Source organism: Marmota marmota, unplaced genomic scaffold, assembly GCF_001458135.2.
Source record: "Marmota marmota marmota unplaced genomic scaffold, marMar, whole genome shotgun sequence".
Classification (NCBI taxonomy): Eukaryota; Metazoa; Chordata; class Mammalia; order Rodentia; family Sciuridae; genus Marmota; species Marmota marmota.
The window spans coordinates 1175984-1197572 of NW_026000139.1; the positions used below are offsets into that span (position 1 = coordinate 1175984).

At 44.6% G+C, this 21589-nt stretch overlaps 1 protein-coding gene across 1 annotated transcript in view; it reads right to left on the reverse strand.

Annotated features, from left to right (window-relative positions):
- The window catches only part of Tmem233 (transmembrane protein 233), a 36676-nt gene extending 25819 nt beyond the window's left edge, over nucleotides 1-10857 (reverse strand). The window contains exon 1 of the mRNA XM_015505148.2: nucleotides 10590-10857. Within this exon, the coding sequence (XP_015360634.1) occupies nucleotides 10590-10850 (261 nt within the window). The 5' untranslated portion in view covers nucleotides 10851-10857. The remainder of the gene's footprint in view (nucleotides 1-10589) is intronic.
- Nucleotides 10858-21589: the final 10732 nt, after the last annotated feature.

Here is a 21589-nt window from a genome sequence, read left to right on the forward strand (position 1 = left end):
GGAGAGAGAGGAGGAGGAGAGAGAGAGAGAGAGAGAGAGAGAGAGAGAAGGAGGAAGAAATCAACAAAAGCTTGGCTAGCCAGATACATTAAGAACACTTTTGTGATTTTAAGGTGGGTCCACAGAGCACTGGGGATGGAGCACCCTGCAGCAGTCCCACCTCAACAACCGCTCGGCCCATTCCAGTGAAATCCACTGAGTCATTAAGAGCAGTATTCCCTGAAGTGTGCAGCATCTGCCGCATCTTAGCCTTATGGTCAAAGGATTCCCAGCAACCTGCTTACTAAATGCCCTGTGCCCCACTGAAGAGCCACAAGCCACAGCCGTTGGCCAAACTCTCCATGAAGCTCCAAATGAAAGGGACGCTTAACTAGCCTGGGGCCTGTCAAGTTCAGCCTCCTCCAGCCCCAGCCCCTTTGGGAAGATGTATGAACATCAGGCAGAACCAGCCGTCTGAGAAGCGCTGCTTTGGAAAGTCTGGCTTGGCTCTTGACCTTCCTGAACCGGAAGATTGCAGGCGTATTCAGTTTATGAGCTGAACCATCCCTTTTCTGGATAAGGAGGTTTGAATGGACAAATAGCAAGTCTTGAACGAGCAAGCTGAGACTAAAGGCCAGTTTCCAAATACGGACCTGTTAGTCCAGAGTGTGAGGATACCTGTGAGCTCCAGACCAGCCAGGAAAATTATCCTAGGGAGCTGAGCCTTGGCCAGTCTCCCCGTCACCCACGGCATTGTCCTGGGTCTCCTGGATATTTTCCAGAAAAGTTATTGGCAGAAATGAAGGCCATTACTAGAGAAGGGAAGGGAATCATAGAACAGAATTATGTCTGTTCATTCATTCATTCACCAAACATTCATTACCTGCTGACCATGTGCCTGGAATTGTGCTAGGTGACGGAGCTACCCCACAGGACTCACACAAACCCATGCCAAGAAGTAAAGAGAGCCCAAGGGAAAGCCGTTCAGGGGCCAGTGAGGCTCCAGTTGAGGGGGCGCGGGAGAGAGGGTCACTAAGAAAGGCTTCACAGAGGAGATGACTTTCCAATTTAGCCTTGAAAAAGAAGTGGAGTCTGTATTTTAATAAGATCCGCAGGTGATGACAGCTTGAGACGCTTGTTCTAGGATGCGAATCCTACCTGGCCTCGCCTTGGTGATTATCCAAAGGTATCTATGATGACTTTGGGTCATCATGGAATTCCATGCATTCTAAGTCAGAAATAATTTTTTTATTAGTTAGTGATAAACTCCGCCTCCACCATGTCCTGTTTGGCTAGATGATTTATATCTCTATTTTGATTACATGTGTTGTGCTATTAATAATAATAATAATTTATTATTATTATTATTATTATTTGTCACCCATCTGGGTAGTATTTAATCACTTTGGAAGAGAGTTTTTTTTTAAATTCATCTTTCCTTCCCTCCAACCCTTTTCTTTTTATTATGGAAGATTTCAAAAGTATCCAAAAGTTGACAGGGTAATCTAGTGAATTCCTTTGTTCCTATAACCTAGCTCCAACAACCACTCATTAGTAGCCAATCTTTTTTTTTTTTTAATTTTACATATACCCCCCCATTGTGTATTATAATAAGTCCAGCCATTATAGCATTTCATCAGTAAATCTAAATGGGATTTAAAATATAAATTCTTTGATAGGAACACGCAGATCAACATCTTGAAATAGACCTAGTCTGTATCACCAACAACCAAGGACTGAGGATTTCCACTACAGTTTACATTCTAGATCCCCAAATACCAAGGGTGCATGGCCACCCTCTCCCACGTGGTGGCGGAACTCAGGAAAGTGGCCAAAGAGGCAGAGCCTGCTTGGGTGACATGCCGATCTATGACATCTGGGTTTCTGGAAGGGAGCTTTCACATGGTGACACACTCAGACAAGGTTTTGTCTGTATCCACAACACTGAAAGCTCTACGGGCTTCAAGCACAGAGAGTAATAAGAAACAAATCACAAGGATCCGTGACCTTAATGCCCCACTTCTCAGGTGGCAATCACAGGGAACCAGAGAGGGTTGGGAGAAGTCCCTTGGAGAGACCTAACACGTGGTATGCAGTGTTCACACCTCCAACAACAGGTGGCATCCAGCCCTGCAAGTTGATCGGATTAAGACTTGATATTTCCAGATTTGTCCCTGATCACTGGAAAAAAGGGAAACCCTTTGGAAAGTCCTCCTGAAACACAGTTTTGATGGATGAGCTGTCCCTGGTGGAGTCCGGGTCAGGCAGAAAGAACCCCCAGTTTGGTTTGTCTTTCAGCCTGTGGGTATTTATTTTCTTCGTGACTACCAACCTTGTCTTCCGGGGCAGGTGTGGTCAGGTTCAGGGCAGTTCTGTGGCTTCCCAGGCCAGCCCATGGCCAGATGATGGGTTGGGACAGTGGCTTTCCACCATCCATCCATCATCAGCTCCGTCGTCTGAGGGTTCATGAGACGGATTGCCTAGTTTTGAGGAGTATTAACTTTGCCTCTTTTCTGTGTTGGGTGCTTTTTCTAGATCCTATGTCTTCCTCTTTCTTGATTTTCTCCCCTTTTGAGGGAAAACCCATCTTCATGGTTCCCAAGGCTTCCTCCGAAAAGTTGCTTGGGAGGCATTTTATTTTTTTGACATCTTAAATGTTTGGAAATGTCTTTATTCTTCTTTCTCCCCTGAATGACTATTTGGATGGGTATAGAATAGATGTTGGAAATAATTTTCCTTCGGGGTTTTGAGGTCATTTTCTCGCTATTGTCTAGCTTTCAGTATTATGGATACAAACTCTGAGGGCCTGATGAATCCCTATTTGGAGAGAAATTGTGTCCTTGTATCTGAAATTTCACCCTTGTGTGTCTTGCTGTGTATCTTGTTTCATCCAGATCCTTTTAATCTGAAAATGCATGGGAGAATTTTTCTCATGTTATTGATTTGATAATTTCCTCTCTTCCATTTTCTTTTTCTGGAACTTTCTCGGAATGTTATATTTCTTGGAATTATTTTCTCCTTTCTGTCTCTGTGGATTTGACTACTCTAGGTACTTCATCTGAGTGGAATCATATAATCATATAATAGTTGCTCTTTGGCGACTAGCTTTACTTAACATAATGTCTCCAAGGTGCATCCAGGTCGTAGAATGTGCTAGAATTTCTTTCCTTTTAAAACCTAACACTATTCCTCTGTATGAATGCATCACATTTTGGTTCTGTACTCCTCCACTGATGGATACTTGGGTTGCTTCCATATTTTCCATCTTTGTGAATTTGGGCATTTACTTCCTTGAGTTCCCTAGACATTAACTCCCAATGCTTCTACTATTTTTTTTTAAATCCCACCCTCGGTTTTTTAATGGCTAAGAACTCTGTTTTGCTTCTCAGATTGTTTTACTTTTTTCCCAACCTGTTTCTGTCTTGTGGGCACGACAAGGTTAAATGTCCCTCTGAAGGGGCTAATCATTTATTCTTGAATCCTTCTATTCCTTGAATTATTTCCTTTACTTCATTTCACCTGTAAACCACAGTTCTCTTCTTTCAGAAGAATTTCTTCAGCATCTAAACAGTCTCTGGCTGTCTCTTCGTATATGAAAGGGAGATACTGGAAAACTTCTTGGGAGTTTTATGTGTAAGGATGGAGCTGGTTGGTGCCAGGGCATCCTGTGGGAGGATAGGGTGTGGATTCCATCACTTCTCTGCAAGACTCCTAAGGTTTTTTTTTTTTTTCTTTTGAACCAGTCCCATCCTTGGAAAGAAAATTTTCCAATCTCCTATCTGGATGCCAGAAGAAGGGAGTCAAATGTGGGCAAAATCATTTTTTCCTCCACACCCACTTTCCATCAATCCTGTCTTCAGCAGGACACCTCGACTCTGCCTCAGCGGTGACTGGGTCTAGGATCATCCTCCTCAATCTCACCAGTCAGCCTCATGTCCTGTCAGAGTTGGGAAGGAGCCATTGCCTGCTTCTTGGGGGTGGCAGACAATCTCTGATTGTCTAACGATGTCTTAAACAGACTCTCAAGGACCCCTCCTGTCTTCAGCCCTACCTCTCCTTCCTACCGTCAAAGGCGATACCTTCAGTTCATACCTCCAATTTCTGAACCTTTCTAGAGTTTTGCAGGGAAAACCCACTTTCTTATTATGGGCCGTTCTTTCTGCAGGATTTAGGTTTCAGCCCGCCGTTTTCAAGCCTCTAAAATTTTGTCACCTCCCTTATTTCTTCTCCTGACCTAATTTGTCCTTAGGTGTTATATCCTTTTTAAATTCACGTACTGTGATTTAAAATGGTATCAGAAGGGAGCGAAGAAATAAAAACAGTTATTTTCAATATTCCACGCTGAACCGTAAGTCCTCCTTGGTGTATTTTCAATTTAGCATTAATATTTACCTTGAGGTGACAACAGGTATTTATTCCAGTGGCATGGTCATGTTTTTTATTTTTATCAAATTTTTTAGTCACTATTAAAGCAGAAAAACTACTACTGGAAAAGTTAATGGCTTGTATTTCTAGAATAGACACTCACCACCACCACCACTACCACCATCACCACCATCACCACATCATTATCATCACCACCACTATCATCACTATCATCGTCATCATCATCAACATCATCAACACTTTTTGAGCCCTAGTTGTATTCCAGGTAGGGAGCTGAAAACTTTTGTCTTTTATCATTTAATCTCCACAATTGCACTTGGATAAGTCCTATCACAACCCCTTATTATTTGTTGTATTTTGGGTTTGTTTGTTTGTTTTATACCAGGAATTGAACCCAGGGGGTTCCTGTCTTACAGGACATAAAAACCAAACTCCAGAAAGACCAAGACACATGCTTAGAACCACAGACATAACCAACAGCAGAAATGAATTTGAACCCCAATGGGTGGTCTCTAAAAATGTTTCTGCAGAAATAAAAGGAGAAGAAGTTCTGCTGAAAGAAGGCTCATAAACCCCCCAATCAAAAGGCATGGGATATCTTGTATCCACGATTAGAGTGGTCCGTGCTTCAGATGTCATTGAGAATTAAGCCTTGGCCATGGACTCGGATACGTCTTCTGAAGCAGGGAGCGAATTCCAGTAACAAAACCAGTAGACAGTGAACTCACCCTAAATTTGCCAACATTCTTGAAACTTTCCTGGGACCTCACTCCTTCCAGATCTAGAAGAGCAGAGACCTTGCTAGTTTGTTTACCCCTCGACAGAAGGAGAAAACCTAGCCGGGCACGGTGGTATAGATAGGCCTGTATTCCCAGCTATTTAGAAAACTGAGACAGGGGGATAGTTTGAGTCCAGTAGTTTGAGATCAGCCTGGGCATTGTAACAAGGTCCGGTCTCAAGAAAAACGGAAAAAGAAGAATCAGAAGGAGTACCAGGGCCTGGAGCCTAGCCCGGCACAAAATAGGTGCTCAATAAACATTTGTCGAAAGAACAAGTATTCTTTCTCCATAATGGGGGGCCTCATTGAGAAATCATGGGGTTCTTTTCAGATGGAATAAACAGAGATAACCAAGGATGGGAGAGAACATGACAAAAGAAGCCCGAAAGCCAGCCTGTGCCCCGCCTACCAGACTGTGCCCTGGAGCAGAGCTATGTCTGCATGGAAATTCACAGGAAGGTGCCATATGGGCCAGCAGTAGCTCAGTCTGCAGTGGTCCCAACTGGTCCACTATAGACTGGGAGTGGTACTCTTGAGATATACGTCCCCCTCTGTTGAGTACAAATTAAATGCACTTTCAATACATAGAGGAGCCAGGCCCAGTGGTGCAGGCCTATAATCCCAGTGACTTGGAAGGCCAAGGCAGGAGGATCACAAGTTTGGGGCCAGTCTCAGCAACTTAGCAAGGCCCTAAGCAACTTTGTGGGACCCTGTCCCAAAATAATAAATAAATAAATAAATAAATAAAAGGGCAGGGGATGTGGTAAAGTGCCCCTGGGTTCAGTCCCTGGTATAAAACAAACCAAGGAACCCAAAATACAACAAAAAACAAGCAATAACAACAAACAGATGAACAAAGGCTTCTGTGTTCCTGCCGCAGGCAATACTAGACCCACCAACGTTCCAACACAACAAGATGTGCCATCTGGGGACTCATCTGTGATCTGCTGCGACATAATGGCATAATGGCTGCACATTGGGTGACAGAAGAACACAGAGGCTGACAGCTTGAAGAACACTCATCTCCAGTGTGTATTTTTCAGTGAAGTTTTATTGTCCACCACCTACTCCAACTTCATAATTTTACTGAAGGCTCCCCAGACTTGGTTTAAGAAATAAATTAAGGTATTGATGGCTTGGGGACTGTCGGCTATTTTTACCATTCTGGGAACTAGTTATCTTGAGCCTTCTCCTGTATTTCACCCATCCACATTTATATCAATTTGTATTCTCTTAGGGTGTTTCTTCATTGGGGTACCAACTGGTATTTGGGGTTCATCAATTCTTCAGTTCCTAGCATTGCAAGGTATTAGCACTTTGGCTCTTTTCATCAAATGCCAGATGTCTCAAATCAGTGACATTCCCACAAGCGCTCCCCCACATTTCCAAGTGCCTTCCTAAGAAATGGTGCGACTCCAGTCAGGACCCCCAGCCACACCGTTGCTGTACCCAGACTTGTCATGGATTACAGATAAGTGAGATTTGAAAACAGCCAGGACAGAACACCACAAGACACCTTAGGGAAAGTGTCTACCCAGCGGGATTGGATGACCACTGCTGTGATTTGGAAATGGTGTGTCCCCTCCAAAACTCATGCTGAAACTTAATCTTCATTATGAGGTATTAAGCGTTTGGGCCAGTTGGGACCACTAAGAAGTGATTCTTACTCTGTCCTCATGAATGGATTAATCCATTCATGTCATAAATGGATTATTGGGTTAGTGAGCAAGTGAGTCATGTAGAGGGAGGGTCTGCCGTAAAGCCACTTTGTCCAGGTCTCTGGAGTGCTGCCTGTCTCTGGTCATGAGATGCCCTGTGCTACCTCAGGACTCTGCCAGCTAGCTCATCACTAGATGTGGCCCCCTGACCTTGGACCAAATGAAACCTCTGTGTTCAGTCAGCTTTTCGTCACTGTGACAACTACCTGAGAAAAATTATTCAGAGGAGAAAAGATTTATTTGGGCTCACAGCTTCCAGGGTCTCAGTCCCTGGTTGCCTGGCTGCGTTGCTCTGGGCCTCAGGTGAGGCAGAACATGATGGCAGAAGGGTGTGGCAGAGGAGTGTTGCTTAGCTCATGGCTGGCAGGAAGAAGAAATAGAGAGAGAGATGGAGAGAGGAAAGACACAGAATTACCTTTCCAGGACATGCCCTCAGTGACCTACTTCCTTCAACTGGGTCCTACCTCCTAAAATTTCCATCACCTCCCAATAGTCCATTCAAATCATTAATTCACTAATTGACTAATACGGTGATGAGGTCAGAGCCCTCATGATACAATCTCTTCTCCAAAACCCCACCTCTGAACCTTCCTGCACCGGGGACCAACACACTAAAGCATTGGAGGATATTCCTGATCTAAACTTTACAACCTCTCTCTTTCTAACAAATAAATGACCTAGTCTGTGGTATTGTGTTATTAGCAACAAGAAAATGGGTGTCACCTTCCCCTGCACACCCTTCCTCCTCTTCTTTGCCCCTCAGATTTTGGAAACTTTAACCTGTCATGATGGCACATGCCTGCAATCCCAGCAACTCAGGAGGCTGAGGTAGGAGGATCAAAAGTTCGAGGTCAACCTTAGCAATTTAACAACACCTGGTCTCAAAATAAAAAAAAAAACACAAATAAATAAATACAAAGATCTGGGGAGAGGCTGGGGTCGTGGCTCAGAGGTACAGTGTTCGCCTAGCATGAGTGAGGCACTGAGTTTGATCCTTAGCACCACATAAAAATACAACAAATGTATTGTGTCCACCTGCAATTAAAAAATAAACCTTTTTTTTTTAAAAAAAATGACTGGAGAGGTAGCTTAGCGTAAAAGGAAAAAATACCACCACCACCACCAACAATAAATCTGGAATCTTTATAGAAAGGAATCAAGCCCAGATCTGTACTGTTTCAATGAGGGAAATCCTTCCAAATAGGGAGGGTGGTTTGTTCTCGCTTGTTTGATGTTCTGCTTGTTTTCATATGTGACATACGATGTCTCCAGATTCCAAATCTACCCATCTGTCTGTCAGTAATTGCACATTCCTAGCACAGTGCTGGGGGCGTGACAAGCTTTATTTGGTTTCATTCTTACAACAGTTTTGCTCAATATGAAACAGTGTCCACATTCCCATTCTAGAGGAGAAGGAACCAAGATTTTCAAAAGGTATGAAGGTGTCCCACAATCAGCCTCTGTCTCTGGGGTCTGGGTTCTGATAGTAAAATAATCTTTTGCAATAAAACTATGGAAAAAAGTGGGGCATGGGAGTGAAGAAGGAACCGAGAGGAAGGAGTTAGAAAAAGAGGTTTCTATTCAAAGTGTGTACCAGTGTCATCCCCCAGGGCACAAAGTGGTAGCAATAGTATCCAACCTCTCACTACCTGCTGTGTTAGCTCATTTGGGACCAATGAAGGGAAAACCTTCCTAGGCATATTTCTAAGTGGCAACCGGAAAGGGGCAAATTGGCTGCTTCATTAATAAACCGGATGGGGTGTGGGCACCAGTACCCAGCCAGCCAGTCTGCTGTCACATAGAGAATTTGCCTGCTACATCTCTTCCAGCTCCTCTCTGCATAAAACCCAAGGGCGGATTTTGGGGGGAGAGGAAGGAAGGAAGGAAGGAAGGAAGTTAGGAAGGAAGGAAGGAAGGAAGGAAGGAAGGAAGGAAGGAAGGAAGTTGGCTGGTTGGTCCTAAGGAACTTGATATGATGGCTTCCGGTTTCCAGGCTCCAGTTTGGGGAAAAAACCAGGGCAAAGTAGACACGAGGATCCATTAACACCCTTCCCTCCTGCATGCATTCCTTTCATAATATTTGGTAAGCTCTACCAGAAGGTGCCAGAAGCTTTTTTGGGTGGGGAAGAAGCAGCCACAAACAAGACCAACACCTTGCCCTCATAGAGCTTATATTCTAATGAGGGGACACAGACAGTGACCATCTTAATAAATAAAATAATAGATGGACAGAAGTGCTTTGGACCAAAAGCGACAAGGAAGGGAGAATAGAACGTGGTATGTGTGTGTGCGTGCGTGCGTGTGTGTGTGTGTGTGTGTGTGTCGGGGTGGGGTTGATTTCAAACAGGAATCAGGTCTCATGAAGTGCCATTTTAAAAAGATTCCATGCCAGGTACTGTTCCAAGCACTTTACAATTATATCATGAATGCTCACAGCCACCCCAGGCTATGATTGATTATTCCGGTTTTACAAAGATAACCGAGGTTCAGAGAGACGCAGCGATTCCCAGATACCACCCAACTAGCAAGCGGTGGAACCGGAATTTGAACGCACGCAGTTGAAACTGTGCACTTGAAAGTTGGTGCAGACAGCCTGGGAACCAGGTGTTAGGTACGGGCAATCTTCGAGTGCAAATAGAGACTCTGTGGTTGCCAGAGAGGTGAATTGGGTGCACGTGGGGGCCGACCTGGTGGGCAGAGGAAGGGTTGGGTTGCCGGCAACTTTCACTGAGCGGAATCAGGTCCGCGGCGGGCAGTTCGAGGGCCCTGCGACGGGAGAAGTGGGCCGGTGGGGGAGGGAGCACCACTGCAAGGGTTGTCCCGGGACAGTGCCAGTCCGAACCTTACCCCGCCGCCACCCGCGGGCCAGCTGCTCCAGTCAATAAGGCAAGAATCTCACAAGCTTAGTCGCCCTCCTGGTGGGGTTCGCGCGGGAGTTTCTACGAGGGTGGAAGAGGGCTGACTCTTTAAGGGAGGACAGGAGGCACCAGCGGCAGGAGCGCTCACAGCCCAGGAGTCCGGTGCGCCTGGGGCGCGCAGAGCGGCGCCCTGCGTGGAGTCTCGGGTGCTTCTCGCACAGCGCCCCCGGCGCAGGACAGAGTGTGGAATGGCATCTTGAAATAGGTTGTGCGGAGTCGGAGTGCAGCAAATGGGAGAGGAACTACAACGTGCTGGGGTATACATAGTAAAAGAGCAGCACGCGTTTGGCGCGGGGGCTTCCAAGACAGACCTGGGGAGGTAGCAGGTGCGAGTCAGTCTAGGGAGCAGTGGAAAGCCGGTGCTGGAGAGGAGCAAAGAAAGGGTGCTGGACAGAAGAAGAAGCGAAAAGAAACTGAGAGCCAAGGAGGGGATCGCCTCGTGACCCTCTAAGAGGGGTGGAGGTGGTGCGCTGGTCATAGCCCAGACGGAAAGGAGTAAATGCAAGTCAGAGACCGTTACGGGCACTGATTATGCCAGAGCCCTCGGTGGGGCAAGGAAAGGGACGTGGAGACTGCGCGCTCAGGGAATAGGCTAGGGGTGGGGGGCTTGGTCAGGGGTCTGAGAACCACTAGGAATGCTGAGGAGGTGCTGATGGTTGGGGGGACAGCCCAAGAGTCCAGGAAAAGTGAGGAGGAGGTGAGGGCAACAAAGAGCTAGCACGTGGGGGTGCCTAGGAGAGGCGCCCTGGAGAGGCGCAAGAGCCCAGAGGGTCTCTCCTCTCGGGCTGCTTCTGGCCCTCGCTCACTCACCATGATGGAGAAGACCAAAGCCACGATGTTAATGGGGTACGCGGGGCAAAAACACGAGACGATGGTGAGCCACAGGTAGTTCTTGGGCATGGGCATGTCCTCCTCCGTCTTTTCATCTTCTGCATTGGCCTGGGGACTACTGTCCAAAGCCTCCTTGAAGTCCGAGCTGGGGCCGTATTGAGACATGGGCAAAGTCGGCTGCTCAGGGAGGACGGCGGAGCCCACGGTCTGCGCGGTGTGGGGCTCTGTCTGCCGGCTCATGGCGAGGCTCTGAAAAGCCGGTTGCGCGGGACTCCAGGGAGATGTGATCTCACCCTTCCTGCGTCCTCCCTCTGCACTTCCCCGGGCTCAGGGACCTGGGCCAAGAGCCTCCCCATGAGGAGGGAGGGAGGGAGGGAGAAGAGAAGGAGCCAGTTACCCTGAGAAATGGAGCAAAGGCAGAGGAAGACCTTGCGCTCCTGAACACACCCAGAAACCACTGGACTGATGCACCGACTCACACTAGGTCCGGAGTCTCAGGGCAGGTGAAAGCCAAGAAGTCCCTTTACACTTCAAACTGCGTAGTCTGAAGGTTAAAGATGGCCAGTTCATTTTTTTTTCCCCCAAAGCAGCTGAGTTTGAATACTTTAGAGGGGACCCGCCACACCCTATCCATTGGATAACAGGCTTTCCGTGCTTCCCACACTCCACAGAGGGCACAGGAGACTGGAGTCACTCAAGGCTTGTACCAGAGCCTTCCACTTTCTCCCAAACGTGGAAACAAAGAATTTTTCTCCTCTCCACTTTTTTCACCAATAGGACCCGAGAAATGCAGGTGAATCCAGCTGATGTAGACAACTCAGATACATAATTGGGATGGAGAGAAGAGAGAGGGATCCACTTTGGAAACTGGGGTGAAGACAGCAATTGTATCAGCATCTAGGTCATGCATGAGTGACTAGAACTGAGCCTCTGAACCCTGACAAAGCTGGGAAATTGTCACATGGGGGAGGAATGACATCAGGAAAGTCCCTTCACCTCACTGGGCCCTGAATTCTTCATCTGAGAAAGGGGAGTAATAGTCCCTGTGAGGGACTCAAGTTTACGTACTAAGCCAGACAAATTTTTGTGCTTCATAAATGTTAGCTATTATTAGGGTGCTATTTCTCCCAAATATTGTTGATTATAGTATCTCACACCCAATATTCACTGTTGCAAATATTCCACCTGATATTCAGATATTCTGAGTTGGCAGGAAAATAAAAATGAGCATAATTTGTCATCCAGAGTCTCAAAAACAATTGCTCACATCATCAGACTCAAAAGTATTAATCATCTGCTTGACTTTCGCAGAACGTGAACTGATTTTCTGAGATGTTCCCTCTTGTCTCATGAGGTCATACTTATTTGGTAATCTGTCTCCTTAACTGGAAGGCAAGCTCCCTGAGAGAGGGGAACATCTTACTCGTGTTTGTGTCACCAAGTGCCTGGTACTATGTATATGCTTGACAGAGCTTTCTGGAGGACCACTCAAAGGTGAAAGAATACCTTCTCCGCCATGCCCTCTCCCCTATTTTGGTTGGTTAATCAAGTTGGGATAAACCAAGAGATTAGCTTCAGCCTTAGCATTGGCTGATCCCTCTCTCAGGAATGCTGTTCCTCCTGACAACTGTCACATGGCTTCTCCCTTCTTATTTCTCAATGGTCAGTTCAGATGTCACTTCCTCAAAGAGAAGTCTTTGGATTTATCTAGCACATAGATAAATTGGTCCCATAATTATTCTATATCTTACTAGGTTGTATTTTTTTGTCTTGGCATGTATCACAGTTGTGATTTTTTTTTTAACTAACTCATTCACTTTCTTTCTCTAGACTGTAAGCTCTCTAACCTGTTCAGAGTTGCATCTTGAACATTTAAGAATTATCCTGATGGGCTGGGGATGTGGCTCAGTGGTAGCGTGCTCGCCTGGCATGCATGCGGCCCAGGTTTGATCCTCAGCACCACATACAAACAAAGATGTTGTGTCCACCGAAAACTAAAAAAATAAATAAATAAATAAATAAAAAATAAAATGTTAAAAAAAAAAAAGAATTATCCAGGTCCACATTAAGGGTGCAGGAAATAGTTCTTGAATAAGTGGTCCAGAGGGATCTGGGAATATTGATCAATTCCTGTAGGCCTAACTCAAGTGGGCCAAGACCTACTTGGAATGTTGGAAAAAAAAATGATTTCCAGGACTTGGGAAAGACCTAGCTTGAATTAGAATTTCCAAAAAAGGAAATTCTGTAATTTTTAATGCCTGAGAAATCCATATTTCTAGGAACTCCCACCTCCCCTGTCTGGCAATTTTGATGCAACTGGATGAGTTCTTAAGTACTTGTACTGTCTCCACTATTAGCAGGTAGCCCTGGATCCTTGGCTTAGAGATCCCCTTAAGCACCTCAAACCGCACCTGTTCCATAAGAACCTGCTTGTCACGGCTCCCTCTTTGCTGCCTGGTCCTACCACTTCTCCAACCTCCCCTTTCTGCCAATTCTTTCCTTTTTTGCCTGTGCTTCATTTACATGGAATTCCCCCACCCCTTCTCACCAATTTTTTTCCCATCCCAAGGTCTCCATATCTGCTGCTCCCTCCTCCTCGAGACTTCCCCTCCTCTCGTCTGTTGACCTCTTCTCATTGTTCAGGATGTGTACCCCTCTCTGCCAGGAGAGGCCTTCTGGGGCATTCTGTCTACAGTAGTCTATTTTCTTATACTCCACCCCCCCTACCCTGTTCATGGCCTAAGTCAGTTCTCGAAATCAGAAAAAAATTCTCATTTACTTTTTAATTATTTCCTTTTATGTTTTTATTAGCAGACTATATTATACATAATATTGGGGGTCAATTTGATATAATCAGACATGCATGGGATATAATTAGATCACTTCTGTCCCTGGTACTTCCTCTTCCCCCTCTCCTCCCCCCTTCTCCTGTTCTCCTTGCTCTACCCTACTGGTCTTCTTTCTATTTATTTACATATATATGTTAAAATTAGTGCTTTATAGATATCTCTAAAGGAAAAATTCACTGTGGTATATTCATATGTGGACACAGCAATATTTGGTCCATTTCCTTCCATATTTTTTCTCTTTTCCCATCCCTCCTTCCTCCTCCTCCATCTCCTTCCTCTGCTCCATTGATGACTCTTCTAATTTCATGGGACTCCCTGCTCCACCTTCCCCCCTTATTTTGGTTTAGCGTCGGCATAGAGGAAGGAACATTTGACCCTTGACCTTCTGAGTCAGGCTCACTTCACTTAGCATCATCTTCTCCAGCTTCATTCATTTACCAGCAAATAATTTCATTCTTCCTTATGGTTAAGTCAAACTCCATTGTGTGTATATGCACCACATTTTCTTTATCTATTCACCTTATTGATGGGCACCTGGGCTTATTTCATAACTTGGCTATTGTGAATTAGTTATAGCACTGCTATAAACACTGATGTGCCCGAATCCCTATAGTATGCTGATTTTAGTTTTCTTTAGGATAAATACCAAGGAATGGGAAAACTGGGCCTTATGGTGGGTTCATTCCTGGTCTTTTGAGGAATCTCCATGCTGGCTTTCCAAAGTGGTTGTACTAATCTTCGATCCCACCAACAATGTAAGAGTGGACCTCCCCCGCCCTCAGGTCCTCACCAGCATTCATTATTATTTGTATTCTTTCTGATTGCAATTCTAACTGGAGTGAGATGAAATATCAATGTAGTTTTGAGTTTCCTTGATTGCTAGGGACGTCAACAATTTTTTCATATCTTTGTTGGCCATTTGTATTTCTTCTTTTGAGAAGCATCTGTTCTGTTCCTTTGTCCATTTATTCAGTGGGTTGTGTTTTAGGGGCTAAGTTTTTTGAGTTCTTTATATATTCTACATACTAATCCCTTGTTGGATGAGTACTGGCAAAAGATTTTCTCCCATTCTGTAGGCTCTCTCTTCATGCTCTTGTTTCCTTTGCTGTGCAGAAACTTTTTTTAATATTTATTTTTTTTAGCTGTAGTTGGACACAAAACCCTTATTTATTTATTTTTATGTGGTGCTGAGGATCGAACCCAGGGTCTCACAAATGCTAGGCAAGCGCTCTACCACTGAGCCCCAGCCCCAGCCCTATGCAGAAACTTTTAATGGGATGTCTTCCTACTTATTGATTCTTGGTTTTATTTCTTGTGCTTTAGGATTCTTGTTAAGGAAGTCAGTTCCTGGGCCAATATGTTGGCCCTATGTTTTCACTATGTTGCAAGTGTTTCTGGTTGATCCCTAGGTCTTTGATACACCTTGAGTTGACTTTTGTGCAGGGTGAGAGACAGGTATCTAGTTTCAGTCTTCTACATACAGATATCCAGTTTTTCCAACACCATTTTTTTGGGGGGGAGGGGTACCAGGGATTGAACTCAGTCAGGGGCACTCACCACTGAGCCACATCCCCAGCCCTATTTTGTATTTTATTTAGAGACAGGGTCTCACTGAGTTTCTTAGTGCCTCACTGTTGCTGAGACTGGCTTTGAACTCAGCATCCTCCTGCCTCAGCCTCCCAAGCCACTGGGATGACGGGAGTGTACCACCCCACCCGGCTCCCAGCACCACTTGTTAAAAAGTCTCTTTTCTCCTCCATGTTTTTCTCATTGTCTGTCTCCCTCACTAGGGAGGAAGCTCCACAGGGTAGAGCATTTTCTTCTGTTTAGTTCACTGAGTTCTCTCCCTGCACCCAGAGCAGTGCCTGGTCCTTCAAAGGTACCCAAAGGATTATCCATCCACCAAACAAGCTGCATCTAGGCCTCCAAGTCTGGTGCTTGAAGCCACTATTCTTCTCTCTTTCAGCTTGTCTATGAACTATTCATTAAACCCTATTGGTTCCATCTCAAATATAACCCTCCACTGTCTTGACTCAGCATAGACTATTTTCTCTGCCAGAAAAACATCAGTTCAGCCCTCCAAAATCACCATTTAATGAGCACCTACTACTATGCACTCAAAGCATTCCTTGGCATCATCTCACTTAACTTCTACAGCAACTTTTGTGAGGTAGGTGACAAGGTTTCTTTCTTTTCTTTTTCTTTCAATTTATTTATTTTTACAGATAAGGAAATCTAGAATCAGATAGGTCAAGGGACTTGTGTACAATCTTACAGCCAAGTGGAAGTTCCAGGATTTGAACTAGATCTAAGATGCTCGTTCAGCTATCAGGTCCAGGGAAGAATATTAGATGGACATCGCCCAAGTTTGCTGGACATCTCCGAAGTTTGCTGGAGTCATTATGTTCTGCTCAGGGAAGATGGATTAATAGCTTGTTGGCTGGTCTAAAATGTAGCAGTGAAATTGCAATCACTTGAAACATTTAAAATTAAATTGAAAGGAAAGTGCCCACACTAGAGAGTGTAATGTATATGGCACTGATTCTTGAGGGATGCATTAGATCACTTGGTTGGGGTTTCCAGGTCTAATTTCCTGAGCTTCACTAATTTTCTCTTGAGAGGTCAGTTTATTGCTCTTGGATGAACCCTACTGGCTGATTGCTTAATAATGTGATAATACCTTCCCTCTTTAAAATGAGACAGAGGAGAAAGCAACTCCCTAATACACAGTGTAGAAGGGAAAGGCTTATATTTAATGTAGCAACTTGTCTTTTTGATCCTTGTGAAAGTTTTATTTCCAAATGTGAACCTAATATAGGTTTATTCTAGAAGAGTGGGAAAACGAAGACCAACATAAACAAAAAGAGGTTTCACAAAGTGGTAAGCACCACGAATGCAAAGACTTCTTTCTTTTTAGTTCTCTTTCTACATGTGTATATTTTATTTTTGCAAAATGCAATTATATACCATTTTGTTCTCTTGATTTCTTCCTCAGCGTTAGATGACAATTAACATTCTTTGCAGACATTTTTATACTCTGCATGGTTCCCCATTGATTTTATGGGCCCTTATTTATGTTGCCACACCCCGATCGCTAGGATTTAGGTTATTTTTAGTATGTTTTTGTAGACATTATTTAATGTCACGATGAGCATCTTTTGTGCCCAAATGTCTTCATTCGTGATCATCTCCTTGTGACTCATGATCTGACGGGGTAAATGTCAACCTTTGAAAGGGCAGAGAAAAAACTTAAGATTGACTGGTTAAGAAGTTGGATTTTGATACGGGAGCCAAAGGGAGAATGAAAATTTAGCTCAAGGAAAGGATCACCGATTCAATGGGCTACAGAAATGAAGCACTCCAAATGAGATGAAATGAGATGGATTCAGAGAAGGACTTTCCAGTGCCAAATGGATCTTCATATCTATAATTTCCAGTAGAGCCATATTGAATCTCAGAGAGGGGGCTGAAAATGGATGCTTTGAGGTCTTAGCTGTGTGCTGGACTTCAAAATCAAAGGAGGGCTGGAGCGAGAGTGAGAGCAAGAAAGAGAGGAGGAATATGAATCTGCTGATCTGTGAAATGCAAGAGAAAGAGTCCAGATCTTTAGGAAATGGCAAGATGTTGAATGTGTTCGCTGCCAAACTACACATTAGCCTCAAGCCCCAGCCCTCAGCAGTCATAAAGTAACTGCTGTGGTCTCAGGGGCTTGCTGAGGAAGAACAGTGTCTTTTTGGCTAATATTATTAGAAAACCATTTACCTTTTCAGCTTCCACAACTTTGGTTCTCTCACAAATTAAAAAAAAAATTGGAGGAAAGGGAACAGGAAGGGGAAACAGATTTCTGTACCGTTAATTTCTTACACTAGGCGTTTCAGTGAGTCCAGAGGAACATTGAAACAAACTCTCGAAGGCTGAAAATGTCAGTCTTTTTTTCCATCTATCTTTTATTGTACCAGATAATAAATAAGGGTCCATTCCATCGCTCTTCTTGCAGATTGGATGAGACAACATACTCTGTAGCTCATGGACGATCCCCTCATAATAAATAGCACCACACAAAAGTGGGTAATGGACCATCCAGCTGTTCGATGCTGGTCCAGCACTCCAACATCAGCATACATTTCATGAGTGCCTACTGTGTGCACTCAATGTGTTCCCTGCCTCTGTTGTCTCGTTGAAGTCCCACAGCAACTCTTATTGACCAGAGATTCCTTTTTTATAAATGAGAAAACCCAGGATCAGAGAGGCAAAGGCGCTTGTGTGAATGAGGTCTTATAACTGCTAAGTAGAGGGCCAAATAGGTCAAAAATATGTGTTCAGGGCTGGGGTTGTGGCTCAGCAATAGAGCATTTGCTTAGCACATGGGAGTCCCTGGGTTTGAGCCTAACCACCACATATACATAAATAAAATAAAGGTATTGTGTCCAACTACAACTAAAAAATAAATATTTTAAAAAAATATATGTTTTTGCTAGTGGATCGAGGCAAAAGAATGAGGTAGACATTGAAGTTTGATCAGGGAGAAATCACCCACACCCCAATAGACTGACATTTCCCATCTTCTCTGTGGACCTTGATTTGAGGTTATTACACTTGGAATAGAAGTGTTCATTTTGTGTCTTGATTTTTTGAAACCTGATGCGCCATACTAAATCCTTTCCACCTTGTAATTCTCTGCTTGATCATTTTTGAAGACTTTCATAACAATTTAACTGGTTTCCTCATGTCAGATAATTTTATGAATCTGTTATGTTTGGATTAAAAATAAGGATGCAGAGAATTTTACAGTCTCATAAACTCTATTCTCTTTTTTCCTTCCATTACCACCCTACCCAGGAAAATGCCTTGCTCTCACTGGGTGAAATGGAGACATGAAAAACAGGTTTTCTCCAGCTGACCACCTGAAGGGATGGGGGAGAAGTCTCATGGAACAGGAATATTTCCAAAAGCTCTGGACTCCAAACCACAGAGGGTCTGAAAGTCTGAAAGTTGATATAAGGAATTGCAGCCTGCAGTAGGGATGGTGGTGGTGCTGGGGGTGAAGGGTGATCAGACTTGGTCTGGAGTGGGTGTTTGGGAGACAGAAATGGAATAGGCAGAAATTGCAGCTAAGTGTGAACAAGAGGGGAGAACCCAGTTTTGATGTCTGGAGCATGCCATTTGGTGCACTTATGTCAGGAAGACCAGATAGTCTGGATTTGTGTTAACCTGTCTCATTCAAAGATGCACAATTAGATAGCCTGTTGGTGTAGAGTAGGAGTTGACAGCAAATTTTTTTCTAGTAAATATTTTCCACTTTCTGAGTCCAAGAGTCTTTGTTGCAAATACTGAACTCTGCCACTGTAGCACTAGAAAAGCCACAGACAACACACAAATGAATGTGTGTGTTCCAATAAAACTTTATTGACAAAACCAGGCAGTGGGCCATAGTGTCAGGCCCTATGAGGGCACCAGTCATACAGTGGCCAGCAAGAGAGCCATGATTGCTATCCTTAGGGATGAACAAGTAAGATACTTACATTTTAGGATGAAGGAAATAAAACAGGATAATTGGTGTGACTTAGGACAGGGGAGTACTGTGTTGGATTTCCATCATTAACACAAAGACCTGAGACAATCCACTGTAAAGGAAAAAGGTTTATTTTGGCTCACATTTCTAGAGGTGTCAGTCACGGTCACTTGGCCACTTGCTCAGGGCCTGTGGTAGCACATCATGGTGGAATGTGTGTGGAACAAAACTGATCACCTCCGGGTCTCTGGGAAGTGAAAAAGAGGAAGAGGAAGGGACAGGGGTCCTACCATCCCCTTCAATTGCATGTCCCCAGTGACCTGCAGACCTCCTTCTAGGTCCCATCTCTAAAGGTTTCACCACCTACCATAGCCACACCATGGGGACTAAGCCATTAACATATGGCCTTTGGGGGACCCTCAAGGTCCAAATTATGGTAATTTCTTTAGGTGGAGGGGGGAACTGGGGAAAGGATGCCAGATATATTCTGTTTAACCCCAGGTCACTCACCGTCCATCTCTACCTTGTCCATTGCCCCAGCAGACCATCCTGAAGTTCTACCTCAAGGGCCAATAACCTAGGGCCCACTGCCTGTTTTTGTAAATAAAACTTTATTAAAACACAGCCACCCTCATTCAGGTAGGTGTCATCTATGGCCTTTCTCATGCTATAATGGCAGAGCTGAGTAGTTGCAATAGTGCATGCAGCTGTATGACTCAATATGCTGAAAGTATTTACTAGAAAAAAAAATTGTCGCTAACTCCTAGTCTATACCAACAGGCTTCCTTCCTTGTCTTCTAGTTGCAGACGGGTTTGGCCAACAGAGACCCCTAGCAGAAGGGAGGAAGGGAGGAGAGTAATACCAGAGTATTTTCCTTCCTGACTCCCTTCTTTCTGAGTTGCCTAGAGCTGGTGAATCGCTGAGTTGAAGTATTCACAGGTGCTCTGAGGCAGCTATCTCCACAGATCTCAGCCTTCAAATTCCAGAACATCGCTGATTTCTTCCCCTTAGGCTTAAGAATGGCGACAGCCCCACCACCCATCCCGGGTATGTTAGCCTATCCCTGGTGGGTTAAAGCTGACCTTGGGAAATTTATTGGAAGGAAGATTTATTTCATGAGCTCCCAGAAGAGTTAGGTCTCGGAACAGGCAGGAGCCAGGCTGATCTGGGGACCTCACCATAGAGGTTAGTCTCTTCTTGTCTGGCTCCCAGTGACCAAATCTCTATGGATCAAACTCCAAAGTCTTGGGAAGAAGAACCTGACTTCACCCAGAACCAGTGTGCTGTGGGTTCTAATCAGTCAGCATGGCAGAAATAAAGGGGTCACTTATTCTTTGATTTCTTTGCAAATACTGTGCAAATGCATGCCTTAAACTGACCAATGTGTTGTTGGGGGTCATAAAATGATGAGCTACATAATTTCCTTGTCCATGGTCCTTATAGAGCTTATATTTGGGGGTGGCTCCTCTCTCTTCAAAAATCAAATCAAAACAATAAGGACAATAAAAGCAAATCAAAATGATTTGAAAATGCACCAACAAATCATTTCAAAATGCTCCTTAAAGGCAGGGCTTGTGTTGGGTCACACTTGCATGTCCAGAGACCAAATAGGGACTGGCACAAGAGAAGTATTCATTAAGGATTAGTGGTCTGACCACCTGGGAATAGAACAGTAATAAGGGACTTGCTTAGAGGTCAGGGAAAGCCTCACTAAGATGTTAACATTGAAATCAAGACCTGTAGCAGGAGATGGAGAAGAACTATGAACAAAGCTAAGAGGCTACTAGGCAGGAGGAATAGAGTCGGCAGAGGGTTTGGATTGAGAAATGCTACGCAATGCAGGAGACACACAGACTCGCAGAGAAAGAGAATTGATGTGAAGGGTTCATCTCGCCTCCAGAGGGATGTAATTCAACAGGCGTCTCAGCACCTGGCTGTAGCACACGCTAATTCAGGATCCCAAGGAGAATCATCATCAACTGAGTTGCCTTGTGAATGACCACATTGCCGTCACCCTAAAAAGGAGACTTTCCCAGCCAATGTTAGTGCTTTGGAGTTGAAGAAGTTGGGACGTTTCTCCTTCCCTCCCCCATTCTTCTTGTTTCTGAAACCTTTCAAAACTAAAGCGTCCAAACTTGGATTCAAAGGAGTCCCAGGAGCCCTCTGGATACAGATCTTTGCTACCCTCTGACTTTCTATTATTTCTGGCTGGTTTTGCTCTTGGGTTTGCGTCGCTTGCTGGCTATTGGCTGGGGACATTAGACATCAGTTCCTTGCCATGAGGGCATCTGCAAAGGGTCTCTCAGAAAGGGCAGCTATTTATTCTAGAATAATGGCAAGAAGAGGAGGGGGTGGGGAGAATTTTGTAACTTAATCTCAGCAGTGACACCCCTTATTTTTGCTGTATTCTCTTGGCTATGAGCAGTTCACTAGGGGCAGCACACACTCAAGGTTTATACAATGCCTGGGGGGTACCTCAGAGGCTGCCCACCATATCAGCCTAGGTCCTACTACTAACTCCCAAGGAGAAACTGGGGCTCAAGGAGATTAAGTTGCTTGCACAACCATAGCCAGTAAAGGATCTGGGGTGCAAATGTGTTTGTTTCCAAAGCTTCCC